The 24,124-nt window shown below is 37.2% G+C and overlaps 1 protein-coding gene across 1 annotated transcript in view; it reads left to right on the top strand.

Annotated features, from left to right (window-relative positions):
* OFCC1 (orofacial cleft 1 candidate 1) overlaps positions 1 to 24,124 on the top strand; it is a gene marked incomplete at its 5' end in the record, with an annotated part of 208,283 nt that overhangs the window by 107,030 nt on the left and 77,129 nt on the right. Inside the window, 3 exons of the mRNA XM_036868623.1 lie at positions 16,699 to 16,781; positions 16,868 to 16,942; positions 22,833 to 22,936. Of these exons, the coding sequence (XP_036724518.1) occupies positions 16,699 to 16,781; positions 16,868 to 16,942; positions 22,833 to 22,936 (262 nt within the window). The remainder of the gene's footprint in view (positions 1 to 16,698; positions 16,782 to 16,867; positions 16,943 to 22,832; positions 22,937 to 24,124) is intronic.

Genomic DNA, 24,124 nt, shown 5'->3' with positions numbered 1-24,124 from the left:
CAGTTGTACACTTCCTTTAACTCTGGAGGTGAAGCCTAGAGATAAAGAGCCTAGAGATGAAGGGGTGCTTCTGAAGGCACCAGCTCTGTCCTTACCTCAGTGCCCCATTTACTTGGCTGAGTCTCGGAAATTTATCATCAAGAGGTGTGGCCGGACTACAGACTCCAGGAAGGCAGGGAGCTTTGCTTTGCTTATTCATGTACCCAGTGCTTACAAAAACATTTGACACACCGTAGGTTCTCAGTGAATATTTGCTGAATGAATAAATGGATATGGCTCTGAGTGTTGTCGGGGCTTACAGCTCCTTTCTGTGGAAATAAGTCAAGCAAACAGTTTATTTTATTTTTTAAACTAACATACAGTGAAATTAACTTTCTTAGGGTATTCAGTTCTGTGTAATTTAGCACATGCATAGATGTATGTAACCACCACCACAATCAGGATAAAGAACCATTCCATTACCCAAACAACCTCCTTTGGGCTATCTGTTTGTTGTAGGCACACCCCTACTCACTCCCAGCCGACAGCCCTAAGCCCTGATACCCAGTGATCTCTTTCCATCATTATGGGAAAAAAAGAGATTTTTTGGTTTTTTCAAGTTGTCGTACAGTAGGTAGTCTTTTGTTGACACTGCCTTCTTTTAGTTAACATAATGCCTTTGAGATTCAACTGAGCTGTTGCATGTATCAACAGTTCATTCCTCCTTGTGGCTGAATAATATTCCATCACATGGAAGTACCGTAGCTTATCTATCTGTTCACTCATTAAAGGACATATGGATTGTTTCTATTCTTGACGATTATGAATACAGTTGCTATAAATATTCATATGCAAGTGATTGTGTGAGCATAGTATTCATATGTTCTCTAGAACATATACCTCGAAGTAAAATTGCTGGGTTGTATGGTGTATGTATAATTAATGCTGTAAGAAACTGCCTAACTATTTTACGGAGTGACAGTAACAATTTTGCATTTCAGTTGCTCTGCATCCTCATCAGCACTTAGTGTTGTCAGATTTTTAAAATGTCATTCTACTTTGTATTCAAATTAAATCCAAAATTGTGATTTCAATTTGTATTTCTTTAATGGCCAACACCATTGAACATCTTCATATGCACTTATATGACATCCATATATACTCTTTAGTGAAGGATCTGTTCAAGCCTTTTGCCCAATTTTAAATTGGGTTTTTAACTTTTTATTTTTGTTTTTTACTGTTGAGTTTTGACAGTTCTTTATACATTCTGGATACATATCCTTTGTTGGATATGTCGTTTGTAAATGCTTTCTCCCCGTCTGCAGTTTGACTTTTAATTTTCTTAACAGTGTCTTTCACAGAGTAAAAGTTTTGAATTTTGTTTAAGGCCAAGTTATCCATTTTTTAAATGGATCGTACATTTGATATCTCATCCATGAACTCTTTATCTAACCCTCTGTCACAAGATTTTCTCATGTTTTCTTCTGAAGGTTTTCTAGTTTTACATTTTACATGTAGAGCAATGATCCCTCCGAGGTAAACTGTTTTTTGAATAAGGTGTGAGGTTACAGTTGAAGGTTTTGTTTTGTTTTGTTTTGTTTTGTTTTGTATATGAACGTTCAGTTGTTCTAACACTATTTGTTGAAAAGGCTATTCTTTCACCACTGAATTGCCTTTGCACCTTTGTCAAAAGTCAGTTGGCTCTATGTGTGTGGTTCTATTTCAGTGACTTTTTAAGCAGCCTGGAGAGAGGGTTCTGCCCGGTATATACTGTTATGCCCCAACTGAGCCGTGAAGTAGAGGCAGAATGGAGGGCAAATTAAGTAACAGCAGTGAGAGAAGAAGCACAGATGGAGCGCAGCTCAGACCGGTAAAACTGGAACTCAGAACAGGGAGCCACGGACAAGCTGGTCACTAGAGCTTATTTAGTGTGTTCATTCATGAAGAGACCTACTGTGTGGGAGCTCGTGGCTAGTTTTAGACAAATCTACACTACGTGTTCCCAGAAGTCTTTAGGCCACCGTTCCCTCAAGTGTAAGATAAGGAAAGCAAGTTTCAGGCACTATTGATTACCCCAGACCACAGTGATAGAGACTTTTATTTAGTAATTTGTAAGTCTGTTGTTACCTGTTTCTATGGAAAAATTAGGAATCTGTTATTTGAAGCTAGTACACATAACTTTGCTTTTGACAGAGGTGAGTTTGTGGAGAGACTGTCCCAAATCATTTCCTGCTGTGTGTAACTCTAATGATGTTCGTATAGCTTTCAAGGAATGAGCGCTTCTACAAAATATGTCCAAGCTTTTAAGAATTTGGAATGCCTACTTCAGAATCACCATTTGGTGAAATGTTGAGGCAGTTTTTAGACATGACGTTTGTTCTCGTGGATTTCTAGGTTTTCAAATAGCGTAAGTGATCTAACTTGGTTATCTAAGTGCAAAATTGAACCTCAGGGAAACATAGTATGTTTCAAAGGGATTAATCTGCATAAAAAACTAATTACCTGCAATTTTTTTTTATAAGTTTATTTACTTTATTTATTTATTTTTGGTTCCATTGGGTCTTCATTGCTGCACGTGGACTTTCTCTAGTTGCGGTGAGCGGGGGCTACTCTGCGTTGCGGTGCACAGGCTTCTCATTGCAGCGGCTTCTCTTGTTGCAGAGCACGGGCTCTAGGTGCGCGGACTTCAGTAGTTGTGGCTCGCGGGCTCTAGAACACAGGCTCAGTAGTTGTGGCGCACAGGCTTAGTTGCTCTGCATGTGGGATCTTCCCGGACCAGGGCTCGAACCCGTGTCCCCTGCATTGGCAGGAGAATTCTTAACCACTGCTCCACCAGGGAAGCCCTAACTGCAATTTTTAAATGCCTTTATTTAGTGTATCATGGAAACGCATCTAAAGATTTAAAATCATAGAAATGCTGGGAATTCCCTGGCGGTCCAGTGGTTAGGACTCTGTGCTTCCACTGCAGGGGCAGGGGACACAGGTTCGATCCCTGGTTGGGAACTAAGATCACAGGGCATGCTGCTTGGCAAAAAAAAAAAAAAAAAAAGGTTTAAAATCATAGAAATGCTTCAAAATATTTTAAAATAATTTAAATCTTTTTTTAAAAAGCATCAAACAGTCGAGGTAAATCCTTCCTTTCTTCTCCCTTCCTTCCTTCCTTCCTTCCTTCGTTTCTTCATTTGTTCCTTCTTTCCTTCCTCCCTTCCTTCTTACAGATCAATGAAGTTGTCACCTTGTAACTTTATTTACAGACTAAGACTTCCAATAGCTGCAACATTAAGTTCCCCAAATTGGGGCTCAGGTGGGGAAACTCCACACAGATGTTAATTGGAGGTAGAGTAAGGATTGTATTTTTTAACAGATTTCATTAAAAAAAAATTATAATTGTTTTCAACTTTGATTTCGTGAGCTTCTTCACCATTAGGGGTTAATTACAACAATGGTTTCTGGTTTGAACCACTTCAATCTCAAAGTCATTTCAGAAAACTGCTGGAACTGAAAAAGCTTTAAGCAGTCGTGCAGGTCTTTAATTGTAAATTAGTTTTGACAGGACTACGATGCAGAGTCCTGCTTGCTTCCAAAGTGATGCTGGCTGACAACCTCGCACTGCTCCAGGAGCAAAGGAACATGTGGAAGAAATTGTTCTTTTCCATTTCACAGCTTGTCATTTCCTCTGCGGGGCAGCCCCTGACCCCTCTGAGAGATCCTGACACCCATAAGGGAAGTGTTCCCACTGATGTAAAGGAAGTGGAGAAGCAGTTTAACGCTAAGAAAGAAGGGAGAAGGGTGTGTCAAAAGGATCTGGAGCACAGAGAGATGAGATGGGCTTAAAACGTTTCCATCAGGCTAGAATCTTTGCTGTGCTATTTCCTTTCAGGAGAGAAAACTGAAAAATAATTTAGAAGGGCTCAAAACATTATGGGCGGTTTTACGCTACCTTAAAAAAATTTTTTTTTCAGTGGAAATGGCAATAAAAATGAATGTGTCACATGTGAATGATCAAAAAAAGGGTCTGAGGGAAAAGTACAAATGTGCTGCTGCCCTGTTCCGATATGTTTCTAATTACAGAGTGTGTGTGGATTAGATCGACAACATCAGATTACAGCTTGTGTTTTCAGGACATTTTACACCCTTAACATTTTATTTGGTCTCATATATTCATCACAGTCAATTTTTCCTCTCTGCCTGTGCTATTAAACAGTGCAGTAAGGAACATAAAAAAGCAATGGGGTTGTGTTATCGTTCAAACAGGTTATCGTTCAAACAGGTTTATGATTCTCCCCGTCTATTGGCATAAGCCATTTCAAAACCCCTCAAATTATCAATATTTTTAGAGCTACTAACGAAGTCATTATTTTTTTTTAAGAAATTCCTTTTCATTTTGAAACAATTGAAAATCTTTTTCAGTATACACACTTTGCTGACCATGGTCTTTAGGGCAGGGGTAATAAATACTCTTTCCTCCACACACACATCTTGGCGTGTGTGTGTCTGTGTGTGTGTGTGTGTGTGTGTGTGTGTGCGTGTGCACATCTGTGCATCTGTGTCTGTGTGTGATCCTTAATCTCTTGTAGCAAATATGTTAACAAACGCAAGTGTGCCTTGTGTTTTCAGCAATCACTCCTAAAAATGTACTGTCTATGAAAATAATTCCATTTTTCCTTGGCCAATCTCTCTCATTTAGTCTGCCGATACTCAGTGCCTCAGTATTAGGACACATGTCCTTGCAAAATGATATTGCAGAAGTGGATAGAGACAACTAATAATATCATAGTTCTTGACTGAACGTGAGACACTGAAATGGACCTAGCAGGTTAGGACAATTGGAGCATTTCTAAAAAGCTTTGGGGGCAGTGGTTTAGGAAGGAAGGGTTACTACAGACCTGTGACAAGACACACTTGTCTCTGGCCCCATTATTCAATCTGGACATTCCCAGAAGTACCCAGAGCTGAATACACAATCTGGATAAGTTGGAAATAAAGAACCGTAGGGATAAAATATACTTTTATTCTGTTTTTACTAACGCGAATTATGACGAAAGAAACCATGACCAACTGGGGAGAATTTGCTCCTTACATGTGACAAAGTAGCAGCCCATCTGACATAGCTTTCCAATTGCTCCAGTTTATGATATTGATATTGGTTTTTTTACTGCAGGCTCTTCCATTCTTTAAATTTTTTTTATTGTAGTAATAACACAACATGCGATCTGCCCTCTTAACAAATGTTTAAGTGTATGATACAATATCTGTAGTTGGATGGCTGATGTTGTACAGTAGATCTCTAGAACTTATCTTACATCATTGAGACTTTAGGCTTATTGATTAGCATATACCCATCCTCCCCCTCCCCCAGCGCCTGGCATCCGCCACGCTACTCTCTGATTCCATGAGTTTGCCAATTTTAGATGCTTCATATACGTAGAACATGGATAGGCATTTATCCAAAGAGGACACACTATAGGTACTTTCTGCAAGTCTTTAGCAGGTAGCATTTCCTTTGGTTCAGTATTGTCTTCGTCAAACTCCAAATGGGAATAAAAAATAAATGACATTGTGAGACCTCATGTGAATAAAAGGGTTCATTAGCTCTTTCTAAACATGAGGCTGGCTTTGAACACTTCAGTGGTCTGACTGATCTAGTTCTCTTTCTTATGAGCGTGTGATTGACTTTGTTCAATGTGGAAATAATTGAAATTAAAATTGGCAGAAAGCGACAGTCTTTTTATCCACAATGATCCACTCAGTCTAATTAGATGATCCATGTGGAGTAAAAAATAGGAAATATAAATTAGAAAAATAGGCTTTTGATCAAATAGGTAAATATTTCCTTTAGCATGAGATAGGAGGGAAATCAATCTTTTTTGGTATTAAACTCATTTTATTAGAAAAGTCAGTCTGCTCTTGAATGTTGACACCTTGGCAACGAAGGATAGAAGGACTTGATGCTCTGTAGCACAAATACATGACACATTGTCTTTGAATATCTTACATTACTAGAGGCCAGCAAGTGTGATCAACCTTTGTTTGCAAAGCCACAACTATTTTTGTTTTTGTTAAGACGGTATTCTATAACTTGTTAAATGAACACAGAACTGTTTCACTAGAATCTTGTGTTTAGAATTTTGTAGATTTAAAGTTGTAGTAAAAAAGATCCTGCAATATTTTCAACATGCATAGAAATAAGCATATACAAGGCATAATGCTAGTGTTAAAGACATTGGCTGCTGTAATGTTGTTAACAGACATAGATTGTGAAAACATAATTCAGTGAAAAACAATACAGAACCCTAAAGCACAAATATTTCTCCTCCCATACTATTAACCCTCTCTTTCCAAACAAATTCTCATTAGTTAGTTGATCTATATTCAGGCTGGTGTATTGCTTTTATCAGCAAGTGTGTCTTCTCCAGCACTGAAATATTAATACATGTGCACACAGACACATGCAAATAAAACTTTCTAAGGTCAAATATTTAAAAGGTGTAAGCATTTTCTTAAAACATTACAGCATTTTCTTCTTGAACCATAATTAATCGTATCTCCTTATACCTTCACCTAAACTTGTAATAAAACATCTTTTTTTTTTCCTTTTTCAGGAAAAATTCCTTTTGCAGGAATCAGGCGTCATGTGTATGAATAATTGCCATGAAATAAAGTTTTAGCCAAGTGTGATGAACTAGTTGTTGGAGCAATCAGGGGTTCATCATCTTGATTTTTTGCCCATAATACATGTCATGCTGAATAAAACCAGTAGTTGTTCTATATGTACTTGACAAATATTTTCTCTCAGTCTGCAGCTTGCCTTTTCATCTTCTTAACAGGGTATTTCATAGAGTAAAGATTTTGAATTTTAATGAAGTCCAATTTATCAATCTCCTTTTATGGATCAGGCTTTGGTGTCAAGTCTAAGAACTCATTGCCTGAAGTTCCTGAATATTTTCTCCTGTTTTTGTTTTTGTTTTTTTTTTTCAAAAAGCAAATCCATTTTGAATTATTTTTAACATAAGGAATGAAGTTTACGTTAATTTTTATTTTATTTTACTATTATTATTTTTTGCCAGTTGTTCCAACACCATTTGTCATAAAGGCTGTTGTTCCTCCATTGACATGGTTTTGCACCTTTCTTAAAAATCAGCCACTGAGCATATTTTTCTAAACTTTTTTCTGGTTTCTCTATTCTCTTCCATTGACTTATGTGCCTGTCCCGACACCACACAGCTTTGATTACTGTAGCCATATATTCAAGCTGTATAATTCTTTTCATACATTGTTAGATTCAATTTGCTAATATTTTCTTGAGGATTTTCCAAGTTTCTGAGAGATATTGGTCTGTAGTTTTGTTTTTTAGTGTACCGTCTTTGTCTGGCTTTGGTGTCAGGACTGTTATAATGGTCTCATAAAATGAGTTAGGAAGTGTTTCTCCTGTGTTTTCTAGAGGAGATTATGTAAAATTGGTCAATATACATTTTTCTCAAGCGCCCATGAATCATTCACAAATATATCCTGGGCCAATAAAAGAAACCTCATAAAATTGAAAAGAACAGAAATCATACAAAATGTTTTCTGTAATACTAATAAAATCAAACCAGAAATAATTAACATAAAACCAAAAGGAAACGTTTAAAACCTTAGAAATTAAACACACTTTTAAATAATCTGTGGATCAAAACGATGAAGTCTCAAAAAAGTTTGAACTGAATGAAATGAAAATGCAACGGATCTATCCTGTCATTGAATTTGAAGTGCATTTTTTTGTAAATAGCATATAATTAGGTCACATTTTAAAATTCACTCTGCCAATATCTGCCTTTTACTTGGTATAGTTAGACCATTTACATATAAGGTAACTATGGGTATGTTAGGACTAAGTCTGCCATTTTAGTATTTGTTTTCTCATTATTTCCTCTGTTTTTCATTCCTCTGTTCCTCTTTACTTGCCTTCCTGTGCATTACTTGAACCCTCTTTAGGATTCCATCCTGATTTGATGATAATTTTTGAACAAATCTCTTGTGTACTTTTCATAGTAGTTGCTCTGGGTATGGCATTATACATATGTGATTTATCTCAGTTTCCTGGTGTCCATATTTTACACTTTGAGTCAAGTGTAAGTACTTTACTTCCATTTCAGTCCCTTTACCTTCCCCATTTTTAAATATCATAGTCTTGGGTGACACATAGTGTTATGGTTTTTGTTCCAGTCATCAAATGTGATTTTTAAAACCCATGAGGGTAAAAAGAGTGTATTATATATATATACTCATGTTTGACGCTTTTTCTGATTTTTTCTTTTTTTTTTCCCTTTCAGATGCTCCAAGATTTCTTCTTTTATAATTTCCTTTCTGTTTGAAGAACTTTCTTTAGCCATTATTTAAGGGAAGGTCTAGCAACGAATTCTTTTTGTTTCCTTTCATTTGAGAATGTATTTTGCCTTCATTCCTGAAGGATAATCACTGGATATAGAATTTGTAGTTGACACATTTTTCTTTCAGCAATTGGAAAATGTGCTGTTTTGGTCTGCGTGATTCAGCTTGTATATCTGGGGCACACCCACTGGACCCTGCTAGTGACGTCTGGGAGGACAGAAGGAGCTTCCCCAGGCCTGGCCACCTGCTGTCTTTAGGTGGGGAAGGGAGTCTCCAGCCTCAGGATGCTAAGAAACTTTCTGGTCTAGGAATTAATTGTGGTGGGATTCCCCTGCTGGTACCACTTGGCTGCCTGTTTGTTGTCTCTTGGTGGGAGGAGGGCTGTTTCAAGCTGCAGGGAAGGAGAGGGCATCACCTGGATGCTTATTTCAGTAGGTTCTGGTCTATCCTGCTCTCCAGTGCTGCTGGACTCACCTGCTGTTGTTGGTGGGACTTCCTTTCTAAGGGTAGATAGGGTCCTACCTGGACCACTATTTGCTGATAGGACGGAGTTGGAGATGCTCATTCTGGATTACTCTCTTCTGTTGGGTGGGGTGCGAGGGAGCATGAGTTGCCCTGCCCTATATTGTTGCTCTAGTCCTGGGGTCTATAATCATCTCTCCATCCTCTTTATATCTTTCCGAACTTCCTTTGGCTACATTCTACATTATTTCCAGGCTTTTTAGTTATGCTTAGAGAGGAGAAGAAGGGAGAAACAAGTGTGTACCGTTTGGTCCCAACCGGAAGTCCCCTCAGTTTTTTGCTTTGTTTTGGGGGCACTACAGCATTTTAAAAGTTTCTTAGCATTTCATTTAGGGCTTGAGGAATATGGAGGTAAAAAATGTTTTAATTGTGGCAAAATACAGATAATATGAAATTTACCATTTTAACTATTTTTAAGTGTACTGTTTGGTGGCACTAAATACCTTTACAATGTTGTACACCCGTCACTTCCATCCATCTCCAGAATTTCTTCATCTTCTCCAACTTAAACTCTCTAGCCATTAAACAATAACTTCCCATTTTACCCTTCTTCCAGTCCCTAGCAATCATCATTTCTACTTTCTGTCTCTCTGAATTTGACCGTTCTAGGTCCCTCATATAAGTGGAACCATACAATATTTGTCTTTCTGTGACTAGCAAACTTTACTTAGCATAATACCTCAAGGAAGGAGGTAAAATTTGAATTGGTAAAATCTATTACTCATCGAAGTGTTTTAAAACAGTTTTGAGGATAAGAGTTTAAAATTAGTAACTAACTTGGGACATTGAAATCTTAAAAGCCTGGTATGTAGTATGAACTCAACAATGTTAGCTATTACCATTATTTTCTTCCAGATATTACTATTCCTCTTCTCCCTAGTATGAATAGCTAAAAGTCAACAGTTAGGGGGTTGAGTCAACGTTCTGTTTTTATTCCTTTTTGTGACAACTAGCCCTGATCTCTGTCTACCTACTGGAAATGCGCAGGAAAGAAATTGAAAGAGAATGCAGACCTGTGCACATTTCATGGAGGAACTAGAATGTGGATATAGGAGTCAGGGAGGCTTACATTCACACCCTGACTCTTACCCTTTAATGTCGTTTATCAGGTTCCTTAATCTGTGAACATTTGCTTCTTTACCTATAAAGGGGGGGATAACAGGCCTTACTTGAGGATTAGTAGTAATTTATGTAGAGTGCAATACATGCAGTAGGTGTATTGCATTTAGTAGGTGTGTTGTATTTAGTAGGTGCTCACTCAATCACCTTTGTGTTATTGTATTAGTTACTATAATGAGAAAAATGCACTTGGCTATGTCCATATCCTGCTTAATTTCAGTACTGGGCAATGATTCCCTCTATCCTTACCCATAATTTTCTCTTAACAATAAGGACTTACTAGTGAGTAAAATAATTTATTATTCTAAGTAGCTTTGGGTGTTCTAAGTTCAATGAAATTGTCAGTGATGGTAACCAAGGAAAGCTCATGAGCAGCATATTAAAATTTCTGAATTCTTTCATTGTGCTTAAGATGGAGAGTTTAATACTTTTAATAATAAGGGAAAAAGAAGCTAACTTTCATAAAAGGATGCAATCTTTTTAAGGATGGCAGAAATGGGTGATGTTTAAAAATTATTCTTGGAAAGAATAACCAAGTATATTCCTGCTCTTACATTACAATAATATTTTATTAGGCAAGGCATGCATGTATGAATCTATTTTTTATCCTAAAAATGCAAAATACTCAGAGATCACTACTGGTTGATATGATGGCAGAAATATTTACGGTTCTGTGCTGGTTATAAAGTTAAACAAAATAACTTGAATTAAATAAGTAACATATGTAAACCTGTTTTAATAAACTGAAAAATACTGCATAAAATATAATGTATTACTATCAATCAACTAACTGTTGATATTCATAAGTGGTACCAAAGTGCCACATGGGTTGAGGGTCTATGTGGACAGATTATGCCTTAGAGGTTTGGGCAGAAGTGAAATTGGGAATAGTTTTGTTGCATTCTTGATGTCACTAATATTAAAACATCCCCAAATATGAAACCATTAAGCTTCTTAACACTTCTAAGAAACCAGTTCATAAAATAGTAGGAGCACTTTACCTTTTACTAAATATTTGAGGCTTTAGAGGGAATAATCCTGGCCAAACCTAAACTCCAATTCTATGGTACTTGCCCTTTGTCAAGAGTTTCATTTTTGAAGATCAATTTGTTCTTGTTCTTCCTATGAAGAAAAGATAGAATTTGTTCCTTGATGTTATGACCAACATTTATCTATTTATGTTGGCAGCATCCAAGAAGTTACTGTTTATAGGTTCAAACTATGCTGCTAGCAGAGAATGTTATCAAGTCATTACCTGCATTGATGTAATTTCTAGTTCATTCACTGCTAATATCCTCAAATAGATATTTGACCCTTATTTTGAAAGTGGTTAAAACATTTTTACTTTCTTAACTAGAAACTAGGTATAAACAACCAGATTTCAAAAATTTTGAGCATCTGTCTCTGCCGTAGATAAACAATGCTAAGACTTTGGTCTGTGGTTGCAGCCATGGTCATGGCAACGTGTCGTTGAGAATTCGTACTTTGGTATTTATTTTGGCCTTTAAACTATTCATTTGTACTGTGAACTAGATCATGTGCTTCTAACTGTCAGTAAGCTGAATGCATTTCAAGTCAATTTACTAAAATAGTTACTGTTAAGTGGTATATTTGGACAGAGTTGACACCTTTGACATTTTCTACAATGGCAAAAATAACTGTATCTAAGGGAATGATTTATGAATGTTGGGTGCCTACAGAGCTTCCATTTGATTATGGTTTCTACTTTAGCTGCTGAAACTCTTTCCACAAACTGCTGAAAGGACAGCTAATTAGTGCTGTGTGATCAGATATTTAACACAGATAAACAGCACATAGAAATGCACAAAAACATAATATCAATCTAAAACCTATGGTCTTCTTGTTACTCCTTAGCATTGTCTTTGCCTAACAAGAGGAGAAGAGTTGAGATCACAGCAGAGACAGGGAAAATAAGGAAGAGAGAGTAAGATTGATAGTGTAGAACTGCCTTTATGAAACACACATTATTTGGTGTAAATAAGGAAAGCAACTTGCAATGATTAAAAAGTATTTTGAATCCTGAGTTGTCTTCTAGATTGCTGGCCTCTATTAAAAACTTCTTAAAATAATAGATAGCTTTAATTCTTCAAGCAAAAGAAAAATTGTATCATCTCAGATTTTCCATGTTTATTATATAGATGTGAATTGACTATGGGGAAAAAAAAGAGAGCAAAATCTCTTGTATTGCAAGTTTTAAATGTACCAGGCTAAGGTTTACTTAATTAGAACCTCCAGGCAATAAAGGAGCCCTTTTTAAAATTCTGTGATTCTTAATATGCTAAATAATGCAAAGCTTCGACTCTTCAAGCATGAGACACACATCTGGCAGTTTAACATTTAAATTACAGGAGGAAAAAATTCCTCACTTCAGTAGTAATTTTCTCAAAGAAAAGAATAGGAAATGTATTACAACTACATTTAATTTCTTTTTAGATTTCCATCCTGTCTAATTGCAGACATTTTTCTAGGTTTTCTGTATTTGTATTTTTTACACATATTTTCTGCACATTTTACTAATCTTTAATCTGAGATGCTCTTCACTATTAGAGCTCTTGAAAAACTGTGGTGTATTTTACTTAGCAGATTGTTTTGAGAAATCCATCTGATCTCTAAGAACAAAGACAGTGGTTTAGAAAATAAAGAGAAAATAAAATTTCAGAGACCCACAAAAATATTACTAACAAAAAGGCAACATTTTTCAGTTAGTTCCACTTTCAGGCTTTAATTTTTTTCAGTATTAATGTTTTCTCTGTTTTGTCATTTTCTGGCTGTTCTTCATGCAAAAGTTACTATAAGCAGTATTCTTTCTTTGCATTTCTCCGAAGGACAGTGTCAGATCCTTGATTAATTTTACAAAGGTCATTTGGAAAAACCATTAAAAATATGCCAAGTAAAACAGATTAGCACAACACAGGGAAAACACACTTTTATAAACATGTGCATCTATATATAGATAGGGTATGAAACATTATATAGTTTTGACAAGTGTTTTCCTTGTGCACCTCATGTATTATTAAAAATATGACTGTTCCATTTATTTTTTCTGGGTGATCCCAGCTGACACGCTCCAAAGGCATCAGCAGGTTACTGTTATTTGTAAATATTTCATCTTTTTCTCAATATAAGATGATCTGATAATTAAATTGAGTAGTGGTTCCATAAAATAAAGTGGTCTTTCAAAGTAATTAACCTATACTTGTATTGCTCACACATAAACATGGGTGCTAGTTAACTTGTGACCAATTTATGTATCCACTCCTACTTTTAATTAAAAAATAAACAACACTGCAACTTCCAGTTTTTGCTATGGCAGAGTAGCTGGTACCAGACTAGCTCTTCTTTTACAATCAACCATTAAACTGAAGAGAATATATGAAGCATGTTAATGTTTTAATTGTCATGGAGCATTGGCCATCAGGAAGCACAAGACTTGCTGATCCCAGAGAGAAGAGAAACTTTTGAGGAAAACCCTGGTTGTCTACCTGGGCAAAAATTCTGACTCTAAAGCAGTGAAGCAAAATCCAAGCAGAGAAAGTCCCACTGAGCTGAGACAAAGTTTGGCATTCAGGGCTGCTGAAGCAGCTAGAATCTGCAGAGTGAGAAAGAGCAGGGAGCCGTGCAGAGAGGAACCCAGAAATCAGTATAGGGACCACCCACCAACCATGAGTCCTTGGCTGAGGGTAATGCTGTACCTGACCACAGTGAGAATAACTGAGGCTTTGCTAAGTGACGACTATGGACCTGGAAGAAGAACAGAGATAACTAGAGGTGGAACAGAGGTAGCATTCAAGTCGGGAGACTCATGTTAATACCTCCTTTTCAGTCTGACAGCAAACTGAGATGCCAAAAGTCTGCATATTAGGAATAAAGACCATGCTCTAGAGAGGCTTATTTTAAGCCTAAAACAAAGCTCTGACAGTAATGGTAGAGGAATTAGAGACCTGAAGTTGAGTTCTGGTAAGTTAGAGTGGCTTGGAAACTCTTCGTTTTTCACAGAAATGCTAAAACAAAATGTAAATTTAGGGACTTCCCTGGTGGTGCAGTGGTTAAGAATCCACCTGCCAATGCAGGGGACACGGGTTCGATCCCTGGTCCGGGAAGATCCCACATGCCGTGGAGCAGCTAAGCCCGTGCACCACAACTACTGAGCCTGTGCTCACTGAGCCTGTGCTCACTAGTGCCTGAGCACTCTAGAGCCCGTGAGACACAACTACCAAGCCTGTGCTCTAGAGTCTGTGCACCACAACAACTGAAGCCCACACACCCTAGAGCCCGCGTGCCCCAACTACTGAAGCCCACATGCCTAGAGCCCGTGCTCCGCAACAAGAGAAGGCACCGCAATGAGAAGCCTGTGCACCTCAACGACGAGTAACCCCCTCTCACTGCAACTGGAGAAAGCCTGCACACAGCAACGAAGACCCAACGCAGCAAAAAAAAAAAAAAAAAAAAGAGAAAGAAAGGAACAATGTAAATTTAAGCCTATGCAAGTTTAATAAAATTAGCCAGTAATTGAACTGTGTACTAGGAAAAAAATATGAACACCTTTCCAAGGAAGATAACAGAATCCAGAGTCTTCTACAGTTCTACAGTGTCCATTATATAATCTATAATTATTAGACATGCAAAGAAACAGGAGAATATAAACCTTAGACAGGGAAAATAGTGAATAAAAATAACTGTAAGACGATTCAGATATTGAATTTAGCAGGAAAAACCATTAAAACATCCATTATAAACATGTTCATAAATTTTTAAAAACCACTTTCAAATGATTAAAGGATAGTATGGTTTTAATGAATGATTAGTCAGGTCATCTCAGCAGAGACATGGACACTATAAAAAATGTAACCAAATGGAAGTTTCAGAATTGAAAAATCCAAGAATTAAAAGAAATGAATGAATTTGAAATACAGAAAAGAAAAAGCTGGGAGAAAAACGAAGAGAGACTCAGAGACCCATGGGGCTATATCACATAGTTTTACATATATACAATGGGAATCTTAGGTAAGAAAAGAGGGTCATAAAATGGAAGAAAATATGTATTAAAAAATTAATGATTGGAAATCCCCCAAATTTGATGGAATATATTGACTCATAGATTGAATACCCTCAGTGAACCCCAAAAGAATAAATACAAGGGAAACTACATTTAAAAATATAATGAAACTGCTAAACACCAAAGTTAAAGAGAAAATCTTGAAAGTAGACAGAAGGAAAAAAAAACACATTACAAAAAGGGGAACAGTGATCTGAAAAATGATGGACATTATCACCTGAAACAATGGAGACCCGAAGTCAGTGTATTGACATATTTAAAATGTTAAAAAATGTCAATTCAGAAATCTGTATCCAGCAAAAAATCCTTCATAAATTGAGGTTGATATAAAGACATTTTCAGATGAAGCAAAGGTAAAAGAATTTTTCTTCAGCAGACCAACACTATGAAAAACTTAGAGAACGTTCATGAGGCTGGCTGGGTCATCTTTAGGGAGGAAAAGTCTTCCAAAGCATGCAGACATGGAGACCATGTCCTCAACATTTTACACGCTGGAAAGCTCATTTAAAAACGTACACAAAGGCAATTTCAAAGGGCTGAGGATGGCAGCCTTTAATCCCTAGAGGGAGAGAAGAAGACAGGCAGCAAGGCTGTGACTGCTCATGGTATATGATACATGTATACTTTTTTAAAAAAGATTTTGGGTCAACCTCTTGGTCAAAGCTGTGGCTCTATTAAGGTACTCCAATCGCTAGCAGCTTCTGGGCCAGGGTATTTGTCACAAGATGCTGGGGATAGGCCTTAGCAAATGGGCTCATTGAAGTGAGAGGTCAAGCCAATGGATTGAGAGTCATAAAGGTAAAGATATACCTGCTTATGTACTATCTTTCTTTGTTTATAACTTAAGAAACATTTGTTGAGGAGGCATTCCATTTCAGGCACTGTGCTGGACATAACAGGAGAAACAAAGATGAACAAAACACATTATCTGCAAGGAGTTTTTGATCTAGAGCAGTAGTTCTCAATTGGGGATGTTCTGCTCCCCAAAGGACATTTGGCAATGTCTGGAGACATTTTTAATTGTCTCCAACTAGGGGAGGGCTGGGGAGGTAAAGGGTGCCATTGGCATCTAGTAGGTAGAGGCCAGAGTTGCTGCTAAACATCCTACAAAACACTGGACAGCCCCCAAACAAAGAATTAACCAATCCAAAATGTCCCTCATGCTGAAGCTGAGAAATCCTGATGTAAAACAAGTCATGCAAAAGATGATAAAGGTAGCTCAGGTGAGAAGTGCTGGGTACACACAGATAACAGAACTGTCTAGTCTCAAGGTTTTATAATGGAATACTGGTGTGAGGCACAGAGAAATTTCTTTGAAAACTTGATCACAGAAACATAGCTGAGGATAGAGAATTCTACCCGGATGAGGAGAGGAAAGCAGATCAGACGCAGCTGCTGCTTGTAAATTGCATCCCCGTGGTGTGGCCAATGGTAAAGTTCTACTTGAAGTTCATGCAGTGACTGGATTAAAACTGGGAGCATAGAACAACTTAGAGCCTCCAGAGAATTCTTTCTTTTACCCCCATTTGTCAGGCTTTATATAAACTCTTAGATTTCAGCAGTGTAAGCTTACATATCCTCTGAAGTACAAATCTATAATATTTTTTTCCACCTTTTGTTTTTAACCCTAGGAAGCGTTTCTAACAAAATTGGTCCCTGCCCTACGGACTGTGGTCTCAATCTCTCAAAAGAAGACCATGAATTACACAATAAGGTAAGATGAAGGCTATAGAAGTTGGCTTTGACCATGAAAACGACGGTCCTGATTATTAACTATGGTTTCTTAAAATATATTTCCAGGTAGAAAGTAATTTGGTCTTCAAAGCAGGTTTTGAAGTGCAGGGCATACTAAAGCAGCTGACGTTGGTGAAATCAGTAATGCTAATAATTTTTTATTACATCCGAATCAGACTTCTTTAAGCTGTTGAAGACTTTAGTTAAATTAACCAGTTTACAAGACTCTATCCGTCTTGGGCAGGGTGATTAGAAAATGTGCTGATTGTACTGTATTTATTTGGCATGATCATGGCTGCCATGAAATCCATCCAGAAACTATCCTGATGAATTTATATAAATTACATAGCCTGGGTTTCCAAACGTTGGTTAAATTAATTTTACTGGTGTTACTGGATCCCTTTTTTTGATATTTAAGCATTTCCAAAATCTTTATCTATAGAGACCAAATGACTTCGAGTTTTAAGTATTCAGAAAATTTAGCCTGGCTAGAAAATCAAAGTAAAAGGATTTCTCTCCAACCCTGCCCTTTCTCATACAAATTATCTGAATTATTATCTTTATTCTCCAGTATGCTGACTAAATTAATACAGGTCTATAGAGCCAACTTTCATGCCATTCTCTAAAGAATGATTTTAAAGTAAACCTTGTTTCCATCCCTAAATAGTGGACCACCATCTAACCAAATAAATGGGTTTTTAATGTCTAGATGACTACTTAACAGCATTTACAATTACAGTTGTTTCTGCATTGCAGAAGAAGAAAGCTTAGAAATCAAAAGTTTAGTGAAATTTTTAACAGTGAAAGATAACATTCACTGAGTGCTAGGAAATTACTAGATGCCAGAAAATGTTCTCAGGTCCTCCACATCAAATGACTGTCTTATTCTCACAACAAACTAATGGGATAGATACTGCTATTGACATATTTTCTATATTTAGCAGGTGAGAAAAATAAGGCATGAGAGATGGAGCAACTCAGCCAAAAAACCATTGTTAACAAGTGTATGGCTGGGCTTTGAACCAGTCTGTTTCTAGAATCCATATTTGTATCCATCATGAAATAATACTTCAAAAAGTTGTTTATTTCTTTGTCCTTTCAGCCAGGTGTATGTTTTCTACTTCTTGGGTCTTATAACCTTAATTTAAGGGGTAGGCCATGGAAACCAAGGACAATTTGCTACGAAGGAGAAAAGTTTACATCCTTTATACATATTATGTATTAGGCACTTTTATGTATACTTTTTGCGAGGCTAAAGGAAGGATACGTCTAGGAGATTTCTAGGATATTGTGGATCTAATATTAGCATTTTAAATATTTTTGGAAAATTTTCATGTCATTTGTTGATCATAAACTTTGAGATTAGAAGAAAGACTAAATTAAGTAAGATGAGAAAGAATACAATCACTCAGAAAACCTAAAATTCTTCCCTATATTTTCTGAGTTTACCGTTCAATTCAGGAATTCTCTTTTTCATTTTATTTTTAATGTTATACTCCCCAAATTGCTAGTCAGTTGTTTGGAGGAGTAAGCTCTTCCCTGGGGGTCAGGCACTTTGGGAAGGTGTCTTAACTCTGAACTGCTTTAGGAAGCAGCTTTGTGCCTGCTGGTAATACGTCTCCGTAACATCAGTGCTGTGGGAAGACAGAGCCAGAAATACACCCAAGTTGCAAGTGACTGAGTACAAGGGAGGTTATACCATCTACTAAATCTAAATCTGAGACCCTCTACGCCAATTTAAGTGTGTTCGTTTTTTCCCCTCATCTTCTCATAGTAATAGGAATTAATTTGAATCTTCAACTGATATTAAAGACTCTAACCCAGGCAATTGATAGGGTAGCTGTGGGAAAACTGAGATTAATATTGAACTTCACATGTGAAGCATTCATTTTTCAAATAACACGGAGCCAGAAAACAATCAAAACATGTGGTCCAAGGTGGTCAGAAATGTTAGTTGTCATCCAGAGGGCAGAAACAGAAACCCAAGGGGGTTAGTTACCCGAGGGGTCTCTCTGGGTAAATCCTGAACTACCCAGCCAGGAAGGAGCGCCTTGCTTCTCCCTGGATACTGCTAATAGAAAGCCTGTCCTGAAAAATTCTCTGGAACACACATCAGAAATGAATTAAAGAAAGAGGAAATAGTATTCTTGCTGGATGGTCTCAGGATTTAGGCTGGATTTGATTTGGAGCTATGGGTTTTTATTTTTTAGATGATAATAACAACACTGATGGAACTGAACATGATGTCATGTTTATTTGCTTTGTTACTTCAGATGCACCTGGCGTTTGTTGTTGTTATCGATGACTTGCAGTTCTGTGATCCTATTAACAACGAGCCTCTTAGCACCGCGCGTCCACCCCAAACTGTCCTCCCCTGCCTTCTTAAAAAATGGGGCTGCTCACTTCTGATCTTCCCAGGGCAGTTCAAAAGCATTCATAATCCTCAGGATTCAGCTCTTTATTCACTATTTCCTCTTTCTAAGGCTCTCCCTTTTGATGAAACAATCCCCTTGCCCTTCATCTGGCCAGATGGGCAGATGAACAGTGCTCCCCAGAGCTCTGCACAAAGACCCTGTAAAGAGTTTGGGGGAAAAATGCTGCTGCTAAGTGGAGCTTAATCGTGCCAGAGCCACAATGCTTTTCCACTGCACTGGTGCCGCTGACCTGTGAACTGCAAGGTCTCTTTCTCTGCACAAAGACTCACCTTCTCATCGGTCTCGTCACCATCACCCCTCTTCATTAACCAAATGGTCCATGGAAGGAATTATTGCTAAGGGGTAAAAACCTCTAAATGACAAGGTAGGAACCCTGGGCTTTGCTTTCTATCATATAACACAATTAAATGGGTCTTTCATTTCATGAGCTGGGCAACTTTTTTTTTAAGCAATTTATTTTTGGCTGCGTTGGGTCTTCATTGCTGCGTGCGGGCTTTCTCTATTTGCGGCGAGCGGGGGCAACTTTGAGACTTAATATCTTGTCTTCATATCTTAATATTATCTTAATATCTTAATATTAATAAATTAATATCTTAAGACTTAAGTCTTCCTATAGTATTTTCTACTAGGCAGCTTCTTAGAAATGCTGTAATAAATGCACAATAAAGGATGTTAAATGTTCCCTCGATCACCCACGCTATATATTGCATTGTACCAGATGCTACTTATATCCTTAATATCCTAAAGCATGTTAAGTTCTATCCTTTCCATCCCCAGAAAGAATTTTATCGCTATTATATCACTTTGTCTTCATAAAAAATCCTGCGATCTATACAAGACAAATATTATCTCCATCTTTCAGATTAAAAAACTCCAATTCATGGACTTTAAATAATTTAAGTTTCCAAAGTAGCGAGAAGACTCAAATGAGAGTCTTCTGACCATCACTTGTTGGCCCTATTGACTACAACACAATACACTTTAGTTTCTGAAAATTCTTTAGAACACTTCTTGGCTCTCATTTTGTGTTGTGTTTGAAAGAGTGCATGTGTATTGCTTCCTCATTGATGCTGTATTTGAATGGCCATCCTCACACACCAAATTTTTAGCTCATGAACTTGAAAATCATATTCTGAATTCTAGCAATTTATATTTACATACTTGCTGTTGGTTTCTGCGATTGGTCAGACTCTGAGTAGCCATACAGATAATATGTGAAACGTGCCATTCCAGAACAAATTTACACCACCAATTTCTCTTTTAAAGTATAGATATTCATCTTTCTATAGACTTTATTATTATTATTTTTTTAATAATGATGTTCTTTGGCTTCAGGGACTTAAAGTTGTAATGGGCCAGAGGATCTGTTTTCTGTCTTTAAATGTTGATGATATCCTATTTAAAGTATTAGTTGTTAGGCATAGATTCAAGATAAGAATTTGTGCTTGGTCGATTGTTCACATTGTTAAGAGTGTATTCATGTGAACAGGCTCTCACACTCCGGTACTCACTCACCTGGGAATTTTGCTGTACATATTTATAACTTTTTAGATTTAAAACTCTTATTTTCTTTGGGTTTTTGTTCCTCTTTGGGTTCATTTCTTTGGAGATGAACAAGTGTCTGTGACTTTCTTCCAAAACACCCGTTTGAAGGAATTTTTAGCACGTTAAGTTAAACATTCTTTAAAGGAAATCCAAAGGTTCAGAAAATTTTTGTTATTTTTAGAGTTAACAGGTGTTTTTCTTTGTGACTTCGCAACTTGAGGTAGTCCATTGTCATTATTGTAATATAAGTACTTAATGAAGTGACTTCTACTAACTAATTCTTGAGTATTTACTATGTGCTTATTACCATGTTAGGAGCTGTGAAAGATACACGGAAATATATACTACATACCATTTTTACCATGAATTTAGTTGAACAATCAAGATAGATATTAACCGATTAACCAAATAGAAAGCAGTTTAATACACTATATCATAGAACACCTATTTTTTTAACAAATCAGGAGCTTTGGTGGGTAAACCAAATCTTTGGTATAATTCTTGATAGCAGTTTCAACTTTCTATTTAGTAAGACTGAATAAAGTATCTAAGCATCTCATAAATAAATGCCATCTAATTTAAAGTTTAAATACCTACAAAAGCATATTTTTAGCAATCAGGTAAGGTGTGCAAATCAAATATGTTTGTTTAGTTGGGACAATTCAGAGCTCTCATATATTTTAAAGAATTTTGACACACTTTAACTTACTCAGGAATGGAGTAGTTAAAAATACCAACAGTAAATAATCTGATTAAAAGTACCTTTATTGGCACAGGAGCTATAGAGTCTGAGAAAGATAAAAAAGACTACAACCAAAGGTACTTTCAATTGATGGCTCTCATAAATGAATTTTGTTCTTAAGGTGATCAAATCAATCAATTTTATTATAAAAGAAATGAGCCTTGTAGAGATTTGATGACACATCTATTTCACCTGAGTTTCACTCCAGGGTTTTCCTGGTTACCACCACCTGTGCATCCCAAAAGCATTCTGCAATTGCAAAATATTTCAGCTACAGACTTGTGCTAAAACTTGTATGAATTGATATCAAGGAATTTCAAGTAACGAGCTGCTTACAAATGATGGTCAAAAACACTTGAGAAGGGTCTAAAGAAAAGGAAAGAAGAACATTAGCACAATTATCTTATAAGTACCAGTCATGTCTAACTTTCTTCTTCTGTAGACTAGTGGTTTACAAATACCTTTTTGTCAGCAGTATTTTGTAATTAAATTGTATGGGAGACTTCAATATATAAACAGATAAAAGTTGAACTGTTTTGGTGGAAGAGGGAAGAGTCTGGCTAGGATAGATGCTCCCTCTCTCCCCACTCCTCTCCAAAGCGGGGCTCCTCAGAATCCTTGGTTGAATTACAGGGTTTAGTTTCTCCAATGGGGCAATCTGTTTTCTGGAACCATCATCCTGGGTCACATGATTTTCTCAAGTTCTCATAAATCAGCTCCACAGACATTGTATGGTCCTGAGTTTAAATTGATGTTATTGAGACTGTGGAACTCAGGAGTTTTTGGAACCCATGCTAGCATGAAGTGGCCTGCTAAAACAGAAAGTAGAGGTAGGGCGGAAAAGGAATCCTGGTGGCCTTTGATTCCTTGGCCCCCCTAGTCCAGAAATCCAGCTGACTCCTTGCCTTCTCAATAGCCCGGTTGGTCAAACTTTTCTCCAAATTCCTTTTTGCTAAAAGCTAGTTCAAGCTGCATCTTCTTTACTTGCAATAGTCCTGATTTAATACGAAAACCATAACCATGGTTATGATGTTCTTGTTTTCATTCTAACAACGTTTATAGAATCTGCTCCATGTGAGATAATACGAAAGTGAACATGTCACAGTCTGCCAATATAGACATGAAAATTTAGTGAGAGAATCTGGAATATAAAGCAATAATTTCAATGCAAAATCATGGCCAACTATGCTTCTGTATGACCAGTGATTCCATAAGTCATTCTGGGAAAATTGTCACTGAAACCAGTTAAACTTTCTATCTGCTCCCTGCTAAAATACTTTTTTCCCCCATTTATTTAATTTCATTTCATTCTGTGAAGGAAACATCAACTGCTTGGAAAACTGGAGAAACTGAAGATTATTCTCAGGATACATCTTATTTGGAGGAACTGGAGAAACACAGATTTTCAGTTTGGTGAGTAACTATATCCTGTCTTTCTATTTAAAAATTTAAATTCAACAAGTCTTCACTCATTCTATTCTTTTATTAGTCATTTATTCAACAAATACTGATTGCATGCTTATTACAAGCTATGTGATATGAGCCCTGATTTGGGAAAGCTCATAGTCCAATGAAATATATGTATGTTTAAACATCAGAGTAATATGACAACACTTTTTTTTTAAAAAAAGAATGCACACATAAACACCTGGAGAATATGATGGCTTGAATTTGCTTGAGAATGGCAAAGGATTTGTGTGTGTGTGTGTGTGTGTGTGTGTGTGTGTTTTATTTATTTATTTTGGGCTGTGTTGGGTCTTCGTTTCTGTGCGAGGGCTTTCTCTAGTTGTGGCAAGCGGGGCCCACTCTTCATTGCGGTGCGCAGGCCTCCCACTATCGCGGCTTCTCTTGTTGCGGAGCACAGGCTCCAGACGCGCAGGCTCAGTAGTTGTGGCTCATGGGATGTGGGATCTTCCCAGACCAGGGCTCGAACCCATGTCCCCTGCATTAGCTGGCAGATTCTCAACCACTGCGCCACCAGGGAAGCCCTGGCAAAGGATGTTTCAGAAAAAGTTTGAGCCAAATCTTGGGCAGAAGACTACAGTGGAGAAATACTGACAATTTGGTGTGGGCAGTGTCCAGAGATGGAGTTGGGAGGATGGCTAGGGCTGATACACATTCCAAACCTTAGTTCACTTAAGGTCTAAGCAGATCATAGTTACTGCTCTCTCTATCTGCAGATGTGTATACAGGTATATCTGTCTATGCAAGCATACGTATAACAAACATGAAAAAATACATAGAAAAGTGAGCAGTGGAGCTTCTCAGAGGTAACGATTACAGGATTTTTCAGTGGTGGGATTCATCAAGGATGAGGGAAGGAACCACAGTGAGTGGCTGTGTGACACGTGGAGTAACCTAGGAAAGAGGAAGAAATGGAGTAGCTTGTCAAAGTCGTCTCTTCCAAACCACTGCCTCTCTGCTCTTCAAGATCCATGCTCTGAATGGTTTTCCCCCTGGGAATTTATCTGCCTTATGATTTGGTTCCTGAAGATTTTTCTCTTACTCTTCCATCCTGGAACTATCATCAGGAGGAATGGTAGCAGCTCAAATTTCCTTTATCCAGTCACATTTTTATAAGTCCTACTGGTTTTCACTTAA

Source organism: Balaenoptera musculus, chromosome 11 (genome assembly GCF_009873245.2).
Source record: "Balaenoptera musculus isolate JJ_BM4_2016_0621 chromosome 11, mBalMus1.pri.v3, whole genome shotgun sequence".
NCBI classification, from domain to species: domain Eukaryota; kingdom Metazoa; phylum Chordata; class Mammalia; order Artiodactyla; family Balaenopteridae; genus Balaenoptera; species Balaenoptera musculus.
This window is presented reverse-complemented; position numbering and strand designations above follow the sequence as displayed.